General features: G+C 42.8%; 1 protein-coding gene across 2 annotated transcripts in view; it reads right to left on the bottom strand.

The window, feature by feature from the left end:
* BAIAP2L1 (BAR/IMD domain containing adaptor protein 2 like 1) overlaps window positions 1-25,904 on the bottom strand; it is a 92,319-nt gene that overhangs the window by 10,328 nt on the left and 56,087 nt on the right. The window contains exons 4-12 of one of the 2 annotated variants that reach the window (XM_049638900.1): window positions 14,737-14,798; window positions 14,558-14,629; window positions 13,200-13,337; window positions 12,399-12,551; window positions 10,465-10,632; window positions 7,825-7,972; window positions 5,735-5,951; window positions 5,030-5,107; window positions 3,799-3,979 (exon numbers count right to left, since the gene is read on the bottom strand). In XM_049638900.1, coding sequence (XP_049494857.1) covers window positions 3,799-3,979; window positions 5,030-5,107; window positions 5,735-5,951; window positions 7,825-7,972; window positions 10,465-10,632; window positions 12,399-12,551; window positions 13,200-13,337; window positions 14,558-14,629; window positions 14,737-14,798 — 1,217 coding nt within the window. The remainder of the gene's footprint in view (window positions 1-3,798; window positions 3,980-5,029; window positions 5,108-5,734; window positions 5,952-7,824; window positions 7,973-10,464; window positions 10,633-12,398; window positions 12,552-13,199; window positions 13,338-14,557; window positions 14,630-14,736; window positions 14,799-25,904) is intronic. The other variant, XM_049638901.1, reaches the window with a different exon arrangement.

The following is a 25,904-nucleotide window of genomic DNA, read 5'->3' as shown; positions in this document are numbered from 1 at the left end:
AGACTGTGTTGGCTAAAATGTCAGTGTTTTCGCTTATAATTTCAGTGTTAACTATGATTTTGGGGCAAGGTTCTTTTTTATCTTAAAAGACATTACGTAGCCTTAAAGTAATGGAGCGAGGTGGTTATTATCAAAGCTGCTAATACCACAAAAGGAGAGATAACTAGACATGTGTCCCCCTGGATGGACTAGCCACCACCACCACCGATGAAATGCTCTAACAAAACAGGCAAAGAAACAAAACAATAATACTGATTCTGATCAAGGCCGAGAATACAGGAGAAAGGGGAATGCAATAAAGGACACCACGGGATTGCGTTCAGCAAAATTGAGCCTGGGGACACCCTCCAGGACAAAAATCTGGTTCTTCCAGGTACATTATAAGGAAAAAGATATGAAGAGACTCGTAGGTACAAACACTCATCATGAGGCTTGGTGACCAGTTACAGTGTATGCAGCTGGTCTGGATCCAGATTCAAACTATACTGTAAAACTTTTAATAAGACAATCAGAACTTTGATGATTGAGGAATGATGATTGATGACATTGAGGAATTACTGTCAATTTTTAAAGATATGATAATTGGTATTGTGGTTGTGTAAAAATGAAAGGTATTCTTTTTTTTTTTTTTTAATTTTTTTTTTCAACGTTTTTTATTTATTTTGGGGACAGAGAGAGACAGAGCATGAACGGGGGAGGGGCAGAGAGAGAGAGGGAGACACAGAATCGGAAACAGGCTCCAGGCTCCGAGCCATCAGCCCAGAGCCTGACGCGGGGCTCGAACTCACAGACCGCGAGATCGTGACCTGGCCGAAGTCGGACGCTTAACCGACTGCGCCACCCAGGCGCCCCAAAGGTATTCTATTTAAAGATAAAATTTTTAGGGGTGCCTGGGTGGCTCAGTCGGCTGAGCGTCCGGCTTCGGCTCAGGTCATGATCTCGCGGTTCGTGAGTTCGACCCCGCGTCGGGCTCTGTGCTGGCAGCTCGGAGCCTGGAGCCTGCTTTGGATTCTGTGTCTCCCTCTCTCTCTGCCCCTCCCCCGCTCATGCTCACTCTCGTGCACACTCTCTCTGTCAAAAATAAACATTAAAAAAATTAAAAAATAAATAAAATGTATTATATTTAAGGCATTTATACATGAAATGACATGAAGTCTGGGATTAACACTGAAATGACGGAGTGGCTGGGGGCAAGGTGAAAAAGACTGGTAAATGACCTGGTAATTGTGAAAGCTGGGGGTGAGAGGATCAGGTCATTAGATATCTGACTCTTTCCACTTTTGTGTATGTTTGAATTTTTCCCTAAGAAAAAGCTGAACATCAAAGACAGGAGAAGGCATTACAGACAGGTCACACCAGGACAGCATACCTGGGTATTCCTGGATCCTATGTTTTGTGACATGCACTTGTAAGGTTTGTTTCCCCCGGTAAAAGGAATTGTATGCTTTTCAAAATGCCTTAAAGTCATTTCCAAACGCTGTGAATACTGCTTTAAAATGTACGAGGGCCTTTAATAAAACAGCATTTGATATCTTTATCCTTCCAAGCGATTTCTTCTCCACGACAACAGAATGGGAAAGCTCCATTTCCAATAGCTGTGTGTCATTCTTCTGAAAATAATTTTTGAGTTAGGTATTCGGAGTAACTTGGAATGATAAAGGTGCAAACGATTACCATACAGTATGCTTCTCTGAGAGGAGCCAGACAAAGACATTTTTGAATGAAATTGCAAAACCTTGCACTTCCTGGATCAGAACACACCACTGCAGCTTATGATGAAGTAGGCATGTTTCAAAACACCCAAAGGCTCGCACAATGAAACACGGGGCACGTTTGTTAAGAGTGCCCATCCCATGTAATCCAGAGACTGCGCCCAGGCACCATTCACAGCTGAACAGAGGCCGCCAGGGGTGCAGGGCTGTGGAGCCACACACCCCGTGAGAAGCAGGGAGATGCCTCAGCGTGCACTACTGAAAGGACCACACAATAACTGGAAGATAAAAATCACAGTAGCCCAGAATCACTGCACCCAAGTGCCCGTGGACCACCCACAGTGCCCCAGGGCGTTTCCAGGTGGAAGCCGGCAGCCCCCAGGAGTCCAGCCCACGCTCTGGCCCTCACCTCCCCGGCTCCTTCCCACTGCAACCATGCAGCCTCACGGAGGTCCGGACGCCACCTGCCCCCTCCTTTCCTACCCTCCGGTACCGTCTGTCCATGGCCATGCCTGGATTCCATGGTCTGGAACACCACAGCCCCACCCCTGCAAACACCTGGAACTCTCTGCTCCTCCTCCAGCCCCACCACCTGGAAACCCTCCAACACTTAATTACTTCTTGCCTGAGCTGCGCAGCGGCATGTTGCTGGACAAACGACCGTACCTCTTGGCTTCGTCTGAGATCATGACCCCAAATTGTAAACAGGCATCGGCATACTGCGACTACCTTTCTGGAGCGCAGGCACCTTCTCACTCCTCAAAATGCCTGTGTCACAGATTCTCTTTCTTGAGACTTGCTCGCTCTGCCCCCATCGGCTAATGATCTCACTTCCCTGGCCGACAGAGTGGATGTCCTCAGTTGGGCACTCCCTGTGTGTCCCTTCTCCTGGCCCGCCACTGAATCTGCCAGGTGTGCTCTTCTGGCCTTCGAGGCCACTGTCCTTTTCTCTATCCTGCCCCTCCTTTGTGATATAGTCTGTCCTGAGACAAAACTGACAACACGCACCCCTTTCTCGATTCTCTGCCATCCTGGAATCATGGCCTCGTTCTCTGAGCGTACCAAGTACGTGCCCTCCTCTGCTCCTGTGTCTGGGAATCTCTCCCCTTGAACCCTGCATGATGGGCTCCTTGCCATTCAGGTCTCAGCTTCGACGTTGCCTCCTCGGGGGTGCGGATACGGTCGCGTGCTGCCCAGATCCCACTCAGGACCGAGAGACTGGTACTGGGCTGCAGGGGGGTGCTGCCCTTGGTCTTCCAGGCTCTTCTGGAAATCGCCCTGGCTAAAGCCCTCGCGCCCTAGATGTTCTCGCAGTCCTGCTTCTCCCCTGCCTGATGCTGCGCCCTCTCTCACAGGGGCGCACCCTCGGGATCCCTCATAAGCGCCTGCATGCAAACCTGGGACATCCATCTGAGCTGTCACCCCTTCCCCTCTATCCCTTCACCTTGCTTTGATTGTCTGCATGGCCTCCATCACCGCCCACTTCCTCTCAGTAGAATGTAGGTTCCAGCAGAGCCAGGAATTGGTGTCGCTCATCTCTGTACCTCGAGAGCCCACACCAGGGACCGGGGCTCGGCAGACACAGCTGCCCAAGGAATGAGGGGGCTCTGGGCACCCACGGCCCCTCCGGTCTTTCTTATAGGGTTGTTTAGGATTCCAGAGAACGTACATGAAGCGGTGTTTCCCCAGCACATGGTGCACACTAAACACCTTCTGAAGGCACTGAGATATAGTTACCATTCTTAACCTGAAGTCTCCCTTCAGGGAATAGTATGAAACTTGAAGGAAATGCAGAAAAAGGTGAAGTGACTGGCAGACTGGAGCCAGGACCAAAGGCGAGGAGAGAGTAAAACCTGATACCATCTGACAAACTGCATTTACAGATAAAATACAAACAGAAGAGGGACCGAGTTTAGGAAGCTGAGTGGCTGTGTGACAGAGAAGGGAACCCAGAAGAGATGGACACATGGCCTGCCCCCAGCCCGCCCCATGGTCGCAACCTTCATCCCTTTGGGAACGACAGCCCACACCCCCCACCGCCATTCAGGAGCTGGGTCACAGCGGGTCACGCTGCAGTTCCACTCACAGGAGAGGTGCTTTCTGGTTTGGACACCGGTGCTTTAAAGGTAGAAATACTTTTGGAAATGTCTGCTCTCTTATCTGCAGCCGCTTCCAGGGACAGACATTGCAAGTAATCTGGCGGGGGGATGACCACGCTGCTTTTCTCGGATAAGTTCACGGTGCTGATGCTTCTCACTGGCGCTGGGCTAACAACCAACAGGCAGAGAAGGTGCATTACATAAGATCCCACCATCTGAACCCCGAACATCCTGAACATCCTATGGCCAGAACTGCAACAGATTAACAACCACACAGGGTGTGGGGAGGAGAGGACACATAATAGACCTCTATGTAAAAAGGACTGTCATGTTTTCACTGGTTTATAAATGTGCACTCAAAAGAAAACTAGCTTAATTCAGGGCTGGCTCTTGATTAATTTAAGGAGATCAATAAGAAAATGAACACTAAAAAGTGTTGAGCACTTCAGATTAAAACAAAACAAAAAGAACCTCAGCATTTTGACATCGTAAACACGATACCTAGTTTCATTCCTTGGCCCAGTGGCTGTTGAGCTACATGGCCAGGGATGAGGATACAGAGACAACACTGACCAGGACTTGGGGGCATCAGCTGTGGTGCTCAAAGGTGTGCCGGGACAGCTAGATGGGATGCAGGGCTTCCCTGAGGTGGGAACCACTGAGGATGTGGCAGTTTAGGGTAAAGATGAGGGTAGTCTGGAGGGGTCACTTCTGAGGACCCCACGGGGCAGCCGACTACAACTGTGCAACACACACACAAGTTTCACAGCCAGGTGTGGGAAAGACCTTCCTGGGTTTTAGCCTTGGCTCCACCTTTCTGTGCCTCGGTTTCCTCAATTTTAAAGCGGCGACCTACCTCATAAGGCTGTTCTGAGAATTAAATGAGCTAGTCAGTGTAAGGCATGTTGGCGCTTCCTAAGCAGCAATGACCATGACGGTCGCCTTGGATTTAGTAACCAGTTGGGGAGGGGGGGGTGTGGTGGGTGGTTCCAGAGGGCTGACGGGGTGAGGAGCAGAGTCTGGGGGCGTGCCCTCACAGCAGAAGCCACAAGGGAAACAGCCGCGGGTAACAATCCCCCTTTTGTGCTCTCCTACACCATCGGGGGTTTCCCTGTGGGGCTGGCTCCATATGCAGACGGAATTCTGATATGGCCGAGAACATGCGGTCAAAGGTGAGTTTGTGGTCACTGGGAAATGGGAGCCACAGTCAGGTCCTACCTTGGTGTGGGCACACTCATGGCCTCCTTTGCATCTTCTTCCAGCAACTTCGTGTAAGATGCCGGGAACCAACCCCTCCTACAGGTGAGTGTGAGAAAAAAACCTGATCATGGGGTCAGCAGCAGACAAGTGGACAATAAACACACCACGGGGGGACTTGGGGCAGCTCCAGAGCAGACCAATTCCTTTTCACCATGTCACATGATGTGTATTTTATACACAGCATTTATTTTATTTGGATTCTCTTTTTGGTTTTTTTTCCACATTTATTTAATAGGTAAGTAATCTACACAGAAACCAACTTAACCACCTTACAGTAAAGCCTGTGCACCTACTTGTTGAAATGAGGACACTAGCCTTTAAACTATTTGTGGGCTAAATCTTAACAAAATCTATCTAATGTGCATATTATCCTTGAGAAATCCAAAGTCACATTAAAAAAAAGGAAGACAAAGAGTATTTAAAGTACTTTCTGAGGCGACTTCATATGATCTATTCAAGAATCAAACTCATCTGCAGATGCACAGACATATAGAAAATGGCCCGGAACAGAGTATAACTCCGATGAACTAAACTAGGAACTTAACTTTGGTAAAAATACTACAGTGACCACAAGGACTCTGCTACTCAACGGAGATACAGCAGTTCCCTGAAGCAGCGGGCGGTCCTGACTCCCGCGCGGGCAGCATCTACCCCAAGACTTACGCTTTAGTGGTGTCGTGCTCCCCATAAAGCCAGCCGTCTTTCTCCTCGGGGACAAGCAGTGTGAGGACATCTCCCTGGGCGAAGCTGAGCAAGCTCTGGTTCGCGCCTGCGGTGTGTGGGAAGATGGTTTTCACCTTCTGCTTCTTCATCATGTTCAGTCCGGTTGCGACAGAAACCGATCGCTGTAAACTAGGATCATCTGAAGAATCTGTTAAAACTGAGCACGGCAGCGATTGCTTTTCAAAGAGCGATAACACGGCAAGTTCACACCAGCAAACCCCAGAAAGCCACCCACTCCTGTCTGCCAGCGATCCTTCCACTTCAGCTCCACGCGCCGTATCTCCGAGCCTTAGTCTTTGCCTGGACCAACGGACGGATGGGCGGGGAACAGCGGCCTGAGGCCCCCCACCGAGGACGACCCTTGAGGCTAAATGCTCTTCCCCACGCAGAGAGGACACACAGAGGCCAAGCCTCACCCGTGCTCTGAGGTAATCAGAGGCCAGCTGATGCATCACCAGAGGGTCTGATGCCTTCCTCACCCTCCTCTCCCAACATGAATCCCAAGGCAAGGCGGGATCTACTCAAACCCCACTGCCCACGCTCTGGGCTGCAAGGAACAAGAGGAGACTGGAAATGCAGCTATTCTTGCCGTGCTCACTAACTGAACCCTAATCAGTGCCGTCCACACTTTTGATGCTTCGCAGATTCTGAGGGAAGGACTAGTTATCATCCACAGTGACTCAGTGGGATCACAGCTAGCACGTGGCCTAGCTGGGCACCAGATGTGGGTAGCCTGACCCCACAGCCCGGACTTTGATACGTGAAGCGCTATGTGACCTGTACATTTCTGTCTCCCTTGGAGTGCGGGCTGATACTTACCACTCCAAAGAAACAAAAGAGCCATTCTGAAAATCTCCTCTCCTGTCTCACCCAGGGCTGCAAAGGCTGCAGTCTGTGGCTCTCTCTAGCACATGGCTTGAAGGCCATGACTTTCATGAGTGAGCCTGTGAGACACCTATCACAGAAAGAGGGGTCTCTGGTGTCAAAAACTCTGCACAGAGCAGAGCCTAACCAAAGCTGCCTGAAATGTCTGCAAACAGTAACTGGTCCTGATTTATTAAAACAGCATCAACAGAAATTTAAGCAGCGAGAACTTAAGTGTTCAGAAGGCATGAAGTTCTCTGTTAGAGATGATGTAAAATGCTGATTATAATTCAAACCAAGCCTACTGGTAAGATTAATAACCATAATTTTGTCATGGGAACTTTAATAGTTTGTTTATTGAAAAAATAAATTTTATTACAATTGCCACCTAATATGGCACTCAGTGTGGAGGCTCTTTGTACATTATATTTTAAAATGTAACACCTTTCTTTTAAAAAAAATTTTTTTTTTAATGTTAATTTTTGAGAGAGATAGAGAGAGGCAGAGCACAAGCGGGGGAGGGACAGGGTAAGAGAGGGAGACACAGAATCCGAAGCAGGCTCCAGGCTCTGAGCTGTCAGCACAGAGCCTAGTGTGGGGCTCAAACCCACAAACCGCGAGATCAAGACATGAGCCAAACATGAGTCAGATGCCCAACCGACTGAGCCACCCAGGTGCCCCTAAAATGTAACACCTTTCAATAGCACAATTACTCTATATAAACATGAATCAGTACATGGAATTAGTATGTGTTAAAGTGTCACTTATAAAATGTCTTATGGTTTTATAATAAACTCATACCTTTATTTATTTTGAAGTGTAAGTTCCAATAAGGCAATGCTGAATTCTACTTCATGGTAACATTTATCCAAAATATTAAAAAAAATTTAAAAAGGTATTTAAAAAGGGGCACCTGGGTGGCTCAGTCAGTTGAGCATCCGACTTCAGCTCAGGTTATGATCTCACAGTTTGTGAGTTCGAGCCCCACGTCAGGCTCTGTGCAGACAGCTCAGAGCCTAGAGCCTGCTTCAGATCCTGTGTCTCCCTCTCTCTCTGCCCCTTCCCCGCTCATGCTCTGTCTCTGTCTCTCAAAAATGAATAAACGTTAAAAAAAAAAAAAATTAAAAAAAAAGGTATTTAAAAAGAAATCAAAATAAATATCTTACCTGTTGAATTCTTTATCCTTTCTGAATTCTGTGCAACTGCTGTTGGGTTATTAAACATATCAATCAAAGGACTGGTATACGCTCTGGCTGAAGGAGCTGGGGGCACCTTTGGTGAATATTTAGAAAGGGTGTCATAATCCTTCCCAACCTGTGAAAAATTCCTTATTAGTTTAATATTAGTGTAACACAGCAATGGACTTACAGAGATTTCCAGGGCTGATGGAACATGTTTTAAATTCCACTTTCTTCCCCAAATTCTCTTAGTTGGGTGGTAATGCCTTATTCTGAATTATTTCAAGATTATCACATTCTTTTCTTCATTTTGTCTTTTTTAAGGCAATTACTCCCCATTTCCCACATCCGCTGGCAACCACTAATCTACTTTCTGTCTCTATGGATTTTAGGGTCCTCTCTAGGTCTATAGGATTTGTCTTCTTGGCTACAGAATTCTATACTTAAAATAATTTTTCCAAAGAATTTTGAGTGCACTGCTCCTTTAATTTCTAACATCTTGTTTTGGTAACAAGAAATCTGGTACCATTAGTGTTCTCTTTTCTTTGTGAGTAATTTATTTTCCCCCCTCCCAGAAATTTTTAGAATTTTCTCTTTGCCTCTTTCTGCAACTTGACCACGATCTATTGAGGTTTGGTTTTTTCCTCTTGTCCAGGCTCACTCACTCAGTGTTAAAGAGCAGGCAGGGTCTACTGCAGTAACTTCTGCAGGGACCATAGTCAGGGCAGCAGAGGGGGAGAAGTGGCTGGCCTTGAATATACCTGGAAGGTGGAAACAACAGGGCATGCCTGTGGGTTGGCTGTGACTGGGGAGGGGGAGGGGGAGAGAGAGGGAGGGCGGAGTCCACATTTGTGCCTGAGCTACTGAAAGGATGGAGCTGCCATTTCCTGGATGGAAAAGACTGGAGAAGCATGTTTAGAGTGAGAAAATCTATCGTGTGGTTTTGGACAAGCTGAATTTGAGATCCCCATTAGACATCTGGTGATTCTAAGAAGGCAACTGGGTATCTCCAACCTGTCTAACATTAAGTTTACATCCTCTCTTTTTGTGTGGCATTTTGGGAGAGCTCTTTGGCTTAATTTTCTAAGCAGTTCCATTCTGCTAACAAGCCCGTCTACTGGTGTGGGGTTTTCTTGTTTGTTTGTTTTTTTGTGGAGGGAGGAAGGGGAGAGAAATTTAAAAACCTATTTTAGAAGAATTTCAAGCAAGTACAAAAGTAGGAAGAAGAGCACAATAAATCTTTATGTACCCAACACCCAGCTTCAACAGTTACAAATTCATGGCCACTATTGTTTCATGTACACCACACCCATCTTCCCCCATGCCTGGATTATGTATGCTGAAGCAAATCCCAGACATTTCAATTATAAATAATAATCCAATTTTTACTTTCCAAAATCTCTAGTTGATTTTTCCCTGGGGATGTAATATCTTTTCATCTCTTTCTTAAGATTTCTCCTCCGCTATTTCCTCTGTTGCCTCCGGTATTGGCCATTCTGTTTTTTTTTCTTTTGGTGTATCTTTTTATGGCATTGTTTTTCCTTACTTGCTCAGTGATTCCTGGTTATCTGTCCATCTTGGTATCTTACGGCATTCTCTATTCTTTTCACTCTTTATGGTAGTATGGATTTTGCCTGTTCTCCTCATCACAGGCTACCTACAGTGGGGTAGAGGACAGGGAAGATACTTCCAGGAGCATGCATGACCTCTGCAGTGAGGTGCTTTGGCCAGTAGACCAAAGTCCCTGTTGCCTACTGTTCATTCAGCGCAATTGGGTCATTCAGCGCAAGTGGGACATTCAGCGCAAGTGAGACAGTGGGGAAGAAACCGACCAACTTAGAGGATGCGAATCATACAGGAATGTAATGTCCCGGGTTCTCCACCGCTTCTTGCAAACCATTGACTCTGAGCTTACTGCTCCGCCCTCTGCTGCAGTCTTGCCCTGCACATGCTCAGAGCTAAGGTTTCCTTCTCTTTTGATTCTCCACACACTGATCTTGCCTTTCTTTTAGACTCCTTCAGGGTTGCTGGCCCACTGACAGCACCTTCTCTTATTCCCCATGCAGTTATGGATCTATTCTGTAGGTTGCTGACTGGTCTTTAGCATCTCTGCTATCATTTCAGAGGTTAGGATGGACTCATGTATCCAAACTACCCACTGGAAACAAATCTCTACATGTCTGCACAAAGTACTAAAACCCGGGTTCAAAGAACAGCAAACTACAATGCTTGACTGCATTACCTTGAATACTGGGGTGGCCATATTTTTTTTCCCAGTACCAGATTATGTTGTGATGAATGGCACCAGAGTTTTGCTAATTATTCTCTAAGACACCTACACTTCCTTCACTACGAATAAACATACAAATTTTGAATCATTACAATTAAAAACAGTAACAATAACATTTCCAAAACAAAGATAACAGTGGTATCCACAGCACTACACACTGCTAACCACTGCACAGCCAGTGTCAAATCTGAAGGCAAGGGGATACAAGTGAGAAAAGGCAGGACCTAGAATAAAGGAAGACCTGTGATTCCCACTAACAAAAGCCTTGGTCCTCTGTGCAAATTTGGCCCAAATCGTATTAGTAAATGTGAAATCTTGGGGAGAAAACCAGTTCCTACCATGTTGCTTCTCTCGATCATTGGTGAAGGCTGAGGCGTTCCGGACACTGGGGTAGAGACTGGGGTCTTAATTTCTTCTATCATATTCATGATTTTCTCAGGTACTTTGGTAGCATCCCCACAGGTCTCCTGCCACCTAGGCAGTTTGGAATTGAGTAATTCTGCAGACTATAAATCCAAAAGAAACACAACTAAACACAAACATGTATTGCTCAAAGAGCTGAGAAAAGTTACATCAACTATCAGTGGTAATGTTTTACTGACTTACTACCACAAGTCTGAGACATTGTGTTAAATCCAGTGAACATTTAACCATCTCTGAGCATCTGCCCTGGGTTACTGGCTGAGAAAGATTAGGCTCCTTTTCTACAGGAGCTTCTCCATTCCCACAGCATGAATGCAGAGTTTAAGACTACTACAAGAATTGTAAATGATGAAGAACAAGCTCAAACACCAAAAGGGAGGCTTGAGCAATCTTATTAAGCCCTATTGTTTCCCCAGTGGCCTCAGAAATGCCAATCAGTGCTTTCTTCCTCTTACTCCTGAGAGAGGGCAAAGCCCTCACCCCAACCCTTCTACGCCCTCAGACTGTAACCCTCACACACCAACTGCTTGGGCCTGCTTTATCCAAGGAGCCCCTGAAAGGACTGGGACACCGAAGCCAGGAAAAGGGAAGGCACAAGAGCAGTTTTCAGAAAGGTGATGTGACTTCCAATAGAGAAAAGAAGTAGACTTAGTTTATGCTACAAAGCATAGCTGGGATCCAAAGTTAACAGTAAGAAAGAGTCTGCCACCAACTAGAGCTCTCTGGAAACAGGCCAGGTTGCCTTGTGTCACAGTGAGCATCCCTTCAGTGGCAAGGCTTTGCTGTAGGAAGAGCTTCACGGTCACTTGGCCTATTGACCCTCGCCCAGCAGGGCACCCTCACCATGGAAAATGACTCTGCCAAAACTAGTACAGATGCACTGTTGACAAAAGTGATCATCTAATACTGCAATTCTTTCTTGTAACAATGTTAGATCTTAGGAATTTAGATTTGGTAGTTGCAAACACTATAAAATATGTAACATTTGCCTGATGTATACAGATAGGGCCAAGTTGTTTCCCCCGAAAAAGAGGATGTTGCCTTATATGCAAGTGCTTACAAAGCTTCTACCATGGAGCACTCTACATACATACAACAATACATACAACAATATATACAACATACATACAACAATAATGTTGTAAATTACATTACAAATAACAATGAATATTTGACTTCACTCAATGCTAGTTTTGGATGCTTACACAGGCCCAATAAAATTTATAATTTAAAAAAAAGGGAAAGGGAAATGACACATATTTTGTAATGCTTTCTGGGGGCATAACCTCAAAACTACGTGTGCTGGAAGCAGGGCCGTAAAGCCAGTCATTCAGTTGATGAGATCACGAGGAAACACCTTGAGGAGGATAAAAAAGTAACCACAACAACTGTCTCGATGCTGGGACAGAACTTCCAGGGACACTTCTGTACATGGACTCCCAAGGTGAATATCTCAAACCACCCAGGTGGGCTGGACTTGGGGCCCACTGGGGCCCATCCCACGGCTCTGGTGAGGACACTGATGCTGAGGATGCATCAGAGAGAGTCTGAGAAAAGCAGACTCATAGGTGAGAAAAGAAAAAGTGCTGTTTCTCAATTATTAGGCATTTTATGAAATATTTTAAATATGGATATATTACTTAAATATTATAAGCAACATTTGACCATTTCATCCACGTTTCTGAAAGTTTACATATTCAAGTTGGCCAAAACTCTTTCTTTGGATTCTTCTCATTGGCAAAATAGGCCCATCACTTTACACTGAGGCACATATGGAAGGTAAGTAATTTCTAGGGCATTTGAATATGAAATTATTAATAATGCAACACAACTTGCCATCTGAACCCACCTGTAAATGATAATAATGTAAGTGATTTGCAAAGCTACAGTGTTTGTCAACCAGAAAGCAGAAGCGCCTTTTCTCTTCAAGCAGAGCTTCTTTGCACCCATCTGCAATAAATTTCTGGATGTCGCTCTGGCGAGAAGTAACGGTTTCTACATACTAGGAAAATAAATAATAATTATACAAGTATGACATGAGGAATCAGAGCTGCACAGCCAGACGTTTATCTTCCACCATCTTTACACTTGGTTTATTTTGATAATGGAATAAATACTAAATGCAGATAAACATTAGATAAAATAACAAAGTGGTAGCCTGATCTGAGCAGGTATTATCATTCTCATTAAGATCCCTGACTCATGTGCAGAAGAACGCCGCCAAAGGCCTTCCACTCTGTGCTGGGCAATTTGCACAAAATATTACTTTATGTTTCAGGGACAGGATTGTGTTCTGTTGGAAAATCAACAGCTTTAGAACCAGAAACTTCGAATTCAAACCACAGTTCTAAGTATCAACCATGTGACTTAGCCTAAGCCTCATTTTCTTCATCTGTAAAATGGGGATAGTAATGCTAACCACCCTCCCCTGAATCGGGAAAAAATGCCCATGTTCTTAGGAGGCTACTAATTATCCTCGACTCTGGAAAACTCTGTGGCCTTAAGCTCATACCAACTCAAAAATGCTCGTAAGCTTCAACAGCAGCAGAGCAGTAAGCAGATGAAAGTATAGGCTGAGTGAGGTAAGCAAAATTCCCTGTAAACTGCACAAATCATCAACAACAAAATAAAGAAGTGCTGAAAAGTTCACCTCAATTTCTTTGTGTTCATATTTGAGAGCATTTCGTCCTCCTTGACTTTTCCTTCTGATCTTCTTCAACTCTGCTTGAGATTTCTCCAAAGAATCTAATTTATTCCTGTGTTCTGTTTGGTATCTTTTAAGAGTTGCCTGTAAGTGAAATGTTGTGCTTGTTTTAGTGTAGCACCATACAAACTGTTGGGCAGTTACTGCTGCCAATATTTCCACTGGACGTGGCCCTGCACACCCGTTCCCTCCCTTCCACTTCAACGTGTGACTTTGTCCTCAAGTTCCCCGTTCACAGAAGGGGCCACTGACCACAAGGGCAGCTCCTGTAGGATAACAATGTCTCTTCTTTCTTGTTCTCTCCAATGTTTTAGGACACTGAGTGGTAAGTACTTTGGGGAATAAAAAAACAATTTAATGTTCCTGACTGTTTTATGACTTACAGTTTTAAGAAACAAAATTAACAATTGCAATCACAACCAATTATTTTGGGTGCTGTGTAGCGAAGTGTTTGGGGAGCCTAATAGAACTAGGTCAGAATTCTGGCATCATCCTTCATTTCCTGTGTGATCTCAGCAATTATTTAATTTCTCTAAAACCCATGTTCTCCCTTTAACCTGTACAGTGAAGATAAGAAGAGTATCTACATAAGAGTTTCTATAGGGATAAACATCAGATAACGTATGGAAAATGCTTGCCATTACATCTACCTCAGCAGCTTTTGGAGGTCCCTCCAGAGTGCACACAGGGGCAGCAGGGCAATTTCAGGGTAACCTACACTGCTTACTGCCACATGGGGCCTTGGTGAGAAAGGGTCTTTGGGTGGCAAAGAAAGTAGCTACTCTACAGCAGGTAAGGGAGGTGGAAAGAGCCCTGTGTGTGGAGGGTCAGGCAGACGGAGAAAACTGCTGGAATCATCAATACCGGGTGACAGGCAAGGGACACCATGCAGGAGCAGTCTGTGATGACTGGGAGAACACCAAGCACGTCTCACGTCCTCAAGTGCTGGTTTGTGAAAGCAACAGCTGCACTAATACAGATGCAGATGCCATCCCCATGTATGTGTACTTTGAAGACAATGCTTTCTAGAAGCAGGATTCCTTGCAATATTGTCCTCTATGCTTTTTAATAAAGATCCCAGGTGTTAATGCAAATGGGGCCCTGGAAGGCACCTTGTCTATTTCATGCATCTGTGTATATACTCAATACTAATCTCTATCCGTATTTGCTGCTGCTGGATACACAGTGAGAGAAAGTTCTCCTAGGGCTTAGAGACCAGGCAAGCGTAGCCTCCTGGGAAAGCCAGGCCCCTGTGCCCCACACCTACCTCCACCCACGGAGGTGAAGCAAAACCGTGTACTCACATTCATGTATTTTACATCAAGTTCTGTCTTCTTCTCCAGCTCATGTATAATCTCTTTATGGAATTTTTTGAACTTTTAACAAAAGAAAATGAAAAATTCACATCAGCTTTGAATCTTTAAGCAAAACAAATTTTTAATGTAAAATAAATATATTTTATAAGTATCAAAAGTTTACATACATTTTCATCAAGACTCTCATTGAGTTTCTTGTGGGTACTTGAAATCTCTATGAGAACTTGGCCTGTGAATAAAACCAGATGTTGGGGGGAGGGGGGAGAGTCACTGGGTGGATTTTGTAAAGATATTAAAGAAAGTAAAATAATGGAATGAAGCACAGTCTATCACTGCCCTCAATGCCTGGAAGCATCAGGCCCTGTGGCCTGTCAGAAACACTGACTTCACACCCACGGCAGGGTGGGTTCCAGAGGGACACAGCCCCTCGCAAACTCACTCCACAACATTGTTCACCCAAAGAATGCCAACTTTTGTCTTCAAATTCACATCATGCTTTCTATATTTACTCCCTCCCTAAGCTGAATCTTATTTATCTGATTTAATTTTTAAATTCACTTACAAAAGATTATCATGGTCATTATAGTAACTACCTATAGGAACAAATGACTTATTTTTATCTAATCCCCAGAGTAATCTGATTATCTGTCAGGCATAAAAGATAAAGGTTATTTTTTCTCTCATTCTTGTGTCCTTTTGGAAAATATTAATGCCATGGGAAAATGCAGCGGGGACAGTGCTCTGCCTCGTATCTCCCGGGACTACACCAAGTCTCTGACACAAGTACAGTCACAGGACAGAAGAGAATGTTCCAGGACTAAGGAGCCTTACTCCAAAGGCAGCAGGATGATCATTTGATTAGCAAAGCACATCTCTGGCAGTTTGAGGCAGTGTGATAGACATGTTGACTGTGAGGTACCTACTGGGACATACGTGTTCAGGAAGTGGTTGAATTTCTTCAACTCTGATAAAGGTGAACAAGAGCCTCTCTCTCCCTGCTCATTTATCTATAGGAACCAAATGGGTCTGATACCTAAGACCTGGCAGATATGGAATCATCTGGAATAACCACCAGACCATACTAAATAAAAACAAAATGTGCTGGGTAGGTCCCCTACAGTTCAGTGGATATAGATAGAAAGGAATTCCTTGGGTGAACTGAAAGGCTGTAGATGAAGGAGAATTTAAATTAAGACTGTGGTGGATATGGGAAAAGAGAAAGAATACCAACTAGACTATGACTTCAGCTGTCACCTTTACACAAATGAGTGCCCTGTTGTCGAAACAGTTTAAGACATCTGACTCTCAAACAGTCTAGGTTTCCCCCAATTCAACCCTTTTCTGGGGTACCTGGGTGGCTCATTCAGTGGAGCATCTGATTCTTGATACTGGCTCAGGTCATGATCTCATGGTTCATGAGACTGAGCCCAGCATCCAGCTTTGCACTGACAGCATGGAACCTGCTTGGGATTCTCTCTCTCTGCCCCTCCCCCAATTGTGCACGCTTTCATGCACATTTATTTATTTATTCTCTAAATAAATAAATAATCATTTAAAAAATTTAAGAAAAAAAAAAGAAAAAGAAATTCAATCCCTTCCTGAACATGTTTGTCCACCTGGATGTCCCAGGAGGTACATCATGGTCAACATGTCTAAAAGTGAGCTCACCCCATATTCTCTAGCCCCAGCTCTTGGCTGCCAGCTAGCCAGTCACAAGGGGTCGACAATTCACCCATGTGTCACACTCAATGACAAAGATGCATCCCTTGTGCATGTGGTGTCATCACTTGGGCCAACCTCTAGGGTGAAATCATGCCCCTTACTCATCTTGCTTCCTTGGGCAACAAATGTGCTGGCCCTTCCCTGCCGTGGAGAGAAGATATGTGGAAATGACATGTGAAATCTATGTGCGCTCAATCATCTGTCCCAGGCCAAGTGGGGAAGAGTCACCGTAATCTGCCACCCAGCAACACATTCAAACCCACCAGTTGGACTAGGAGTGTCCCCCTGCCCATCATTTCTCTTTACTCCCAGCTTGTTCTCTTCTGGATCTTCTTCCTCACAGGTGCCAGAGATCCCTCAAAACCAGATGTAACATTTCATTCCCCTGGCCCCCACCCATGGTATCCCAGATAAACCACCTCCTCAGCATGAAGCCCACTGTGGACAATGCTGCTTAAGATAACCATGGCAGGTGGTGGGGACAGAGAACTTCCTGTAAGGAGAGAACCTTACAAAGTTACAGACAGGTAACTCCTAAGTCCCTAAGCAGCCTATGATTCTAGGAACCTCTAACAGAACAGCCTGCTGGATGAACCAAAGGGAGGGGGCAGACACACACACAGCCAGCCGCATCCCCACCACACCAAGTTATCAAGATACCTACTCTCCATCCTTAATGACATTGACTTCATTTCTCCCATAATTACGTTCTCCTAAAGCTCAACATGAAATAATTCAGAGTTACCACAAAGGAAGCCTTCACATGCCCGAGAATATAATTATATTAAATGTCATTTTATCGTTTAGTGATTTCAGACACTGAAATAGTCTGAGTTACTTTCACATCCATTTTAAAATCATAAATAACTCTTGGCTACAGATGAAAAACAGTAACAACAAAAAAAACCCCTACTTCAATTATTTGAAAATTAAGCACTCTATTCTTGGCAAGTCAGATCTACTTTTTTTAAAAAGTCTAAAAATAATTGTGCTTAAATCACTCAGTGTGACTCAAGCTAGAATCAAAGCACTCACAATTTTTTTTTTCATATGGTCATGAACTTTATCTCTACAACCGTATATAATGTGGATCTCTGAGAAGCATGTTGCCAAAACAAAAGCTTGTGCTAGTGTGGCACTCTTGTGAAAGCCAGCACTGCTGAACCTGGTGCTTGGTCTCGAGGCCCCTCCCACCTCGTGGTTTTCTCCCTGTAGGCAGCTGGGTGGAAAGGCTCACTGAAACAGCCCATTCACTCTGTGTCCAGGAGCAGAACACCCGACCTTATCCTGGTTATTCCTGCCCCTTACAGTTCGTGGAATTTAAATGCTGACTTTATAGCAGCAGCCACGGAGTCCTCGGTCAAAGAAGGATTAGAAAACATCTTTACTGTGATTATGGGAGCTGCCAAAAGTGTATCTTGAAACAGAAAATGAAAAGTCTTTATGTTCAATCTACAGAAGTTTATTCTTAAATATAGCAAGTGTTCCTTTATGTCTGAAACATGGCACTGCACACGTTTATTTACTCTTAGCCCTGTAACCTAATTTTTCATAAATTACATTTGAGAAGAAAAAATTTTTTTGAAAAGGAGGGTGGAGCAGAGCCCACATTCTAATGGAGCAGAACTAAACACACACCCAAACAGGAACCAATGTGCTGGTCCCAGAAATCACAGACCATATGTACTGATCAACCATTTCCTTTTTCCCTTTTAGGTTCTGAGTACACATTCTGGGAAGAAACACCCAAGTACAGTAATATGACTCAGTCTGAGTAAATTATATTCTTAAATAGCATTACTAAAGGATTCACATATATACATATTTCAAAATCATGAATTTGACATAACTAAAAGTTGATGTCCACTATCAGTTTTAGGAACTTTGAATCAACATGTCCAATAATTTGGACAATACTATATAAAGATACGAATTTAAGCTGAATGGATTTAAAAAGTTAAATAACTAAAATTAAAGAGTATTACTTGTATGAACACATAAAAGTTTTCACTTGAAATACAGATTAGTTGTTGGACTGTTAATATATTTTCAACTAGATAATCCATTTTTTTAAAGTTTGAGAGCGAAAGACAGTGTGAGTCGGGGGAGGGGCAGAGAGAGGCTCTGTGCTATCAGTGCACAGCCTGATGTGGGGCTTGATCTCATGAACTGTGAGGTAATGACCTGAGAGGAAATCAACAGACGCTCAACTCACTGAGCCACCAGGCACCCTGACAATTAGATAATTCTTCATCAATTCACAGCATAAATTTAGAGAAACCAGATGGAGATTATTAACAGACATGAGTAGCACAGAACAGGTGCTCAACGTGTAGGCACACAGACTCTTTTTCATTTATAATTGATCATGGATAATCAGAACACAGTATTTCCAGAAAGCACAGAGCAATGATGGAGTGAGTCACACACGATTTCCTCCCTGTTACTTCAAGTGGAATCAAACAATAAAATGAGACAGTAGAAGCCAACCTACTGTGGACCTAAAGTTACATGAATTATGGTAAACCTGACCAAAAAGTCACTGGAAAAAGGATATACTTTTTCTGACAATTTTTAAAATATCAAACGTGATGAGAAAATATAATGGAAGTAAAAGCAAACTACACGCAGATGGCTATGTTAAATACAAAAGTATGTATCCCACAAATTAGAGTCACCAGCACGGAATTAGTACAGAGGCAGATTAGTAACCATGAACACGTGACTCAACTTGAAAGCTTTACCAGCATCTAAGAATAGCCCTCAGGGCTGCCCACCCACAGTCCCTGGATGCAACTGGAGGTGCTCTTTTCTGGTGAGTGTCAATACTGTACCAGTAAACAACGTGCATGTAGGGATAAAGCCAAATAAGTGATAGGGTAAGCATTTCATCCAACACTCCTCCAGAAATCTAGCTTCTGACCTGGCCAACTATAGTACCACAGTTCTAATTAATGTCTTCATGGAGACCGTAATTATTCTACCACTGATCACGACTTAGTCCACCCAAGAAAACAAGTTGGACAAACAGAAATCGTACATTAGAAGTATATAGTGTTCCAAAGTTCTTTCATAGTCTGAGAGAAAAGTAAAGTGCCAGGCAGCATCTGACTTTGTTAAGAAGAGATGCCACTAGGGTAGCCACTAAAAGAATAAAGTGCGTATAACGACCAAGCAAACAGAGAGGGGAAAAAAACAATCAGCCAAAAAGAGGACAAGAGAAGAAATGAGCATAGGACAGACAGCAGAAAGTAATTACACTTAATGTAAATAGACTATATAATCCAATTAGAAGACAAAGACTGTTAGGATTAAAAAAACAAAACACCCAATTATATTTTCCTTAAAAGAGATACACTTTAAATATAGGGATACAGAGAGTAAAAGGATGGAATAAGATATATAGCAAACACTAACCAAAAGAAAGCTGATGTAGGTACATTAAAACCAAACAAGATGTAGTAAGTGGTCAAAGAGGGTGAGAAGCATTATTAGAATTAGACATAAAACAATGATTTCATAATGGGAAAAGGTTCATATGGAAGATGGAAAATTTTTTTATTCATAGGCAGCTATTAACATGGTCTCAACATATTTAAACTAAAGCTGAATTATAAGAAGAAATAGATTAATCAATAATTGTAGGAGACTTCAATATGCTTCTCTTGGTAAATGGGTAGAATGAGTAGGCAAATATAGCAGTACAAATGTAGATAACCTGAATAAGATGATAAATACAGGTGATCTAGTGAACATATATAGAAGACTATATCTGATAACTTCATTTTTAAAGCAAAGAGTATATTAAAAAGAGATCAAAAGAAAACCTCACTCTATTTCAAAGGGCTGAAATCACAATGAGTATGCCCTTTAACCACATCAAAATTAAACCAGAAACCATTAAGAGAAAGGTAACCAGAAAATGTCCCTATACTGGAAATGAAGAAACAGACTTCTAAATAACCTACAGATCAAAGAAGAAACCACAATGGAAATTAAAATTATTTTGAAATAAAATGATAAACATAGGATATAAGAACATGTAAGATGTAACTAAAAATTGTGGTTAGAGGAAATTTATAGCCTTCAAATGCATATGTTAGAGGAGTGTGAAAAACACTAAACACTCATTTCAAGAATTTAGCGGAATATAATCCAATAATAAAAATAAATTAACTACTGATAAACATAACAACACAGATATATTTCAGAAATATTATATTAAATGAAAGAAGCCAGACTAAAAAAGCTACATACTGTATGATTCTATTTATAAAACATTCTGGAAAAGGCAAAACCGACAGTATGTGATAAACAAATCTGCTTACTCTGTGATCCAGCAATTCTACTCCTAGATATATTCCCAAGAGAAATGAGTGCATTTGTTTACCAACAGAAGCACAAGAATGTCCATAGCAGCTTTATTCACATATCCAAGGCCAGAAACAACTCAAACATCTATCAACACTGGAATGGATAAATTATAGAATGGATAAACTCACACAATGGAGCAGGAAGACCCGATATCTGTATATAAATTCCTCTCAAATCCTTGGCTAACACCTAAACTACACATGCACAGGGTGAGACTCTAAGAAAAACCAGCAGTTAGAAGGATGTAGAGTTTGGCAGAGATTCTCAGTAGGACACACATTGAGTTGTCGGGGGGAATACAAAGTTGGGAATTCAAGTCCCACCAAGTGAGAAAGGCTTCATAAATACCACAGGCTTCCCAGTGACATCAAGAAGGGACTTAGGAATAAACACTAAGTCACAGGACAAGGGCAAAACCAAAATAGATCCACCAGAAAAAAATCTACCAGTAAGCCTCCACGAATCAAGGTGATCTACTAGTAATGTAACTGTCTACTGGAATAAAACTTCACAATCTTAAGAGGAAGATAACAAAATAGAGTCTCTACGACATTTTTTTAGTTATTTATTTTGAGAGACAGAAAGCAAGCTCACTAGTGGGGTAAGGGCAGAGAGAGAGGGAGAGAGAATTGCAAGCAGGCTCTGTGCTGTCAGTGCAGGCTCAAACGAGGCTCAAACCACGAACCATGAGATTGTGACCTAAGCTTAGATCAAGAGTAGGATGCTTAACCGAATGAGCCACTCAGGTGCCCTGAGTGTCTATAACATTTTATCACAATGTTCAGGACAGGAAAAAAAATTGGTAGGGTGAATGACAAACTTACAAACTCTGAAATCATTTTAGTAGGATCATTTTCTTTTGGTATTCCAAAATGTATAATTATAATACTTAAGTTTATGTATAACTTCACTATTATAAATAAACTTATAAATTGATACAAAATTTTTTTCCTTTTGTGACTGGTTTACTTAGTACAATGTCCTCAAGGTTCATCTATGCTATAGGATATGTCAGAATTTCCTCTCTCTCTTTTTTAATGTTTATTTATTTTGAGAGACAGAGCATGAATGGGGGAGGGGCAGAGAGCGAGGGAGACACAGAATCCGAAGCAGGCTCCAGGCTCCAAGCTGTCCAAACAGAGCCCAAAGCAGGGGCTCCAACCCATGAACCATGAGATCGTGACCCAAGCTGAAGTCAGATGGTTAACCAACTGAGCCACTCAGGTGTCCCAGAATTTCCTTTCTTTTTAAGGCTGAATAATATTCCACTGTATGGATATTCCTCATTTTATTTATCTATTCATCATGAGGAAAAAATGTTGACAGTCACTTTGGTTCTTTCTGCCTCTTGGCTATTGTGAGTAATGCTGCATAAACATGGGTGTGCAGATATCTCTTCAAGACTCACTTTATAAAAAATTTATTTTTAAAATAAATGTTTTTTTAATTTTATTTTTTATTTTAGAGAACATAAGCAGGGGAGAGGGGCAGGGGAGGAAAGAGAGAATGGAGCCTGACATGGGGCTTGATCCCACGACCCTGAGATCATGACCTGATCTGAAATCAAGAGTCAGATGCTCACCAGGTGAGCCACCCAGGTACCCCCAAATTTATTTTTTTAATTCAAGTATAATAAACATACAGTGTTCTACTAGTTTAAACTGATAAAAATTTTTAATAATTCCAGAACTGTTTTATTTATTTTTTTAAATATTTATTTATTTTGGGGACAGTGAAAGCAGCAGAGGGGCAGAGAGAGGGGGACAGAGGATCCAAAGCAGGCTCTGTGCTGACAGGCTGGCTGCAGTAAGCCTGATGTGGGGCTTGAACTCACAAACCACATGATCATGACCTGGGCTGAAGCTGGACACTCAACTGACTGAGCCACCCAGGTGCCCCAATAATTCCAGAACTATTTTAGGTGTATTACAGAATTGAGAAAATGTACAAATATGATGATGTTATTGGGAGCCAATATTTGCACATATTTCCAAAATATGTAAGTGCATATGCTTATTTTTATATGTCCATGTGTATATATGCATATATGTATGTATATACACAGGTATGGTTTTATATGTATGTATGTACACAGTACACACTGTATACATGTATATATTTCCTAGATCTGTTTGCTGAAAGGATCAAGATGACACTTCAACAGAGCAATAAGCACACCTAGTATTCAAATCTTAGCTTCTAGTATCATCCCCACTAAAAGCAAGGAGCATTCCTCAGAAAAAAATAGCTGTTGATTCCACCATTGAGAAGGGACAAGATGAGCCTCAAACGTACTTTTATGCAAGAAAATAAGGAAGTATACAAGAATGAATGAATGAATGAGTGAATGAATTAGAATCACCCTGAAGGAGCTCCTATTGGCCCAATATAGGATGGTTTGAGCACCAAAGTAATTAAGGACAGTAAGAGGATATATATAAATAATTGAAAAAACCTTGGAACCCATGAGCCCACAGCAATAAATAGATACATAAAAAAAGAAAGAGGAGAGAAAGGAGGGCTTCTGTTAAAAGTAAAATGCAACAAGTACAGTAAACACTCATTCAGGCAAAATTAATAGATGCTGAATCTAGAGAACAAATGTTGATGAGGAATAAGAGATCTGCATAGTCTGGGTGCGCCTGGCTGCTTCAGTTGGTGGAGCATGTGACTCTTGATCTTGGTGTAATGAGTTCGAGCCCCATGCTGGGTGTAGAGATTACTTAAAAATAGAAAAATCTTCTAAAAAGTTTTTTAAAAAGATCTACCTGCTCTGGTCATCAATCCAGTGCTGGTTGATAAAGAAGTGTGTTGACATGAGAAAGAATACCTACCAATGCTCTGCTTATTTCATAGTAAGTCTCTGGCAATCTCAATCTTAGAAAATAGTAGAAATGGCCAAAGATCTGAAGGAGAAAGTTCTCTGAGCCAAACAGAAGTTGTAGCTACAAACCCAAACATTCTTTCCTTCTTGGAGAGGAGTGGAGTCCCTTTAGACACAGAACAAATGAACTTTTATATATAGACCTAGAATAGGTTTCCCAAAAGACATTGTTCTTCCATAATGAAAGGCCAGCAGCTACTGCTGGTCTCTCAGTGACAGAACACAAGATGTCTAAGAAGAGCTCCTGAAGATGAAAGGCTGGTTGAGGAGGCTGGAAAAGAATGGGGTACTGTGAAAGCTAAAAGACTGGGAGCATTTTCAGAAAGTGGGGTGCTCTGCATTGTAATCACCCACAGTGAACTCAAGGGGCACAAACATCGGGTAAAGGTTAAAGCATCTGCAGAAAGATGCAATGGTGCCAGACAGGCCTCTGGTAAGTTCTTTAACCTCTCTTCAGGTCATCTCATGCAGCCTCAGTACTGTCAGCTGTATGGTGGTAACCAGAATATCTACTTCACAGGCTTAGGAGAGTACAGTGCTTTCCTGAGCTCTGAAAGGAAACACTGGCTGGTAAGGTGTGCATCCAGACAGGAGTAGCAAATAAGTTAAATAATGCATGAAACACAACAACAGAATGGGCCCACATGCTTTTCAACATGCTTTCTTTCTGAGTACTTGTTTTCTGGAAATAAAGCCCACATACTAGGTTGTCAACTTATAACTAGTTACCACATTTGTTTAAATATTTCTTGTTCCTTACATGTACACATCTGTGTATTCTTTAATATACTTTAGTATGCTTAAAATGTTTCAGAATAATTCCTAAAATTTACTAAAATAGACAAATGGACACCCACCTCTCCTAAACTCAGCTCAGTGCTCCTCTCATGTTTCTTTCCCCCTTCCTAGGGTCCCCAAAGGAAAAACTGTCCATCTCCTGTTGAAGGTATTCTTGAGAAAATGGCTAAGAAAGAATTCTTGAGATGTCTTTGGTGCAAAAAGATGATTTTATTAAAACACAGGGACAGAACCCGTGGGCACAAAGAACCACACTAGGGTTGCGAGGAGTGACTGATTATATACTTTTAAGTTAGTGGAGGTAAGGGATAGCGTAGCCTCTAAGGAATTTGAAAGCAAGGATTTCAGGACCTTGAGGGGCTAGCTGCTGTTAAGATAAGGTTACTTTTAGTCTTTAATAAAACAAAAACATTAAGGAAGTAAGGCAGCCATGAGTTGCTTGAGGAAGGTCATGGTCTGCATGTTTCAAGTGTTTATGAGTGGGCTGCAAGCTCTGAGGAGATTTAAGCTACATTTCTCTTGCCTTTGTTTCCCTTACCACTATTATCAAAAAGGAATACACACAGTACTCTTTCCTCCACCTCAGAGCCTTTCCCTTTACTAAACAGAATACTTAGCACTTCAGTTTTAAGTGTTGACAATTCTTCTATAGTTATACTGTACCAGGAACGATCCATTGGAGAACAGACACATCTGACCACTGCTGGTTAGAAACCAACCACCAAGGGCACTTCTGGTTTCTGCTCTGGTTTCTGTGAAGAACTTGGAAGTCATTACTCTCTTACTCACATCAAGAAGCTAAATAAACAGAAAAACAACAGTGCTTCTTAGATTCAGTAGAGAATTAAGTTCACAGGTAAAGATCTGCCCTGAAAACCAGAGAGAGGCTAATGTGGAGAATCCTGGTTTACTGGCAGCAGAAACCAATGCTGGAGCCAGTACTGCTAGAAACTCTTCAACTGTAACTGATGGTTGCTGGAGGCTCAGCATGAACCAGCTTGAGCTAAAAATTCCAGGGGTGCCTGGGTGGCTCAGTCAGTTAAGCACCCGACTTCAGCTCAGGTCATGATCTCGCAGTCTGTGAGTTCAAGCCCCGCGTCGGGCACTGTGCTGACAGCTCAGAGCCTGGAGCCTGTTTCGGATTCTGTGTCTCCCTCTCTCTCGCTGACCCTCCCCCATTCATGCTCTGTCTCTGTCTCAAAAATGAATAAACATTAAAAAAAATTAAAAAAAAAATCCAGAGGGCTCAGTCTTAGGGGAGGAGTCTAGCACTTTCATGAGTATTACCTCTAGGAGCCCCCACCAGGTTCCTACCCTGAAGACTGGAGAAAATGCCCACGGGGCTTACAGGCAGGTGGAGGGGGAAAATAACCGTTCTGAAATCAGCCCAGCATTGTTCTGTTCTTGCTTTGTTCTGTGTATGGAAGGCGAGGCCTCAGAATAAACTGTTTTACTAAGGCCTTATGCCAGGTATTTTTTTTTTTTTAATTTTTTTTTTCAACATTTATTTATTTTTGGGACAGAGAGAGACAGAGCATGAACGGGGGAGGGGCAGAG

This window comes from Panthera uncia, chromosome E3 (genome assembly GCF_023721935.1).
Source record: "Panthera uncia isolate 11264 chromosome E3, Puncia_PCG_1.0, whole genome shotgun sequence".
NCBI lineage: Eukaryota > Metazoa > Chordata > Mammalia > Carnivora > Felidae > Panthera > Panthera uncia.
Note: the sequence above shows the minus strand (reverse complement) of the source record. Positions and strands in the feature narration are given on the sequence as shown.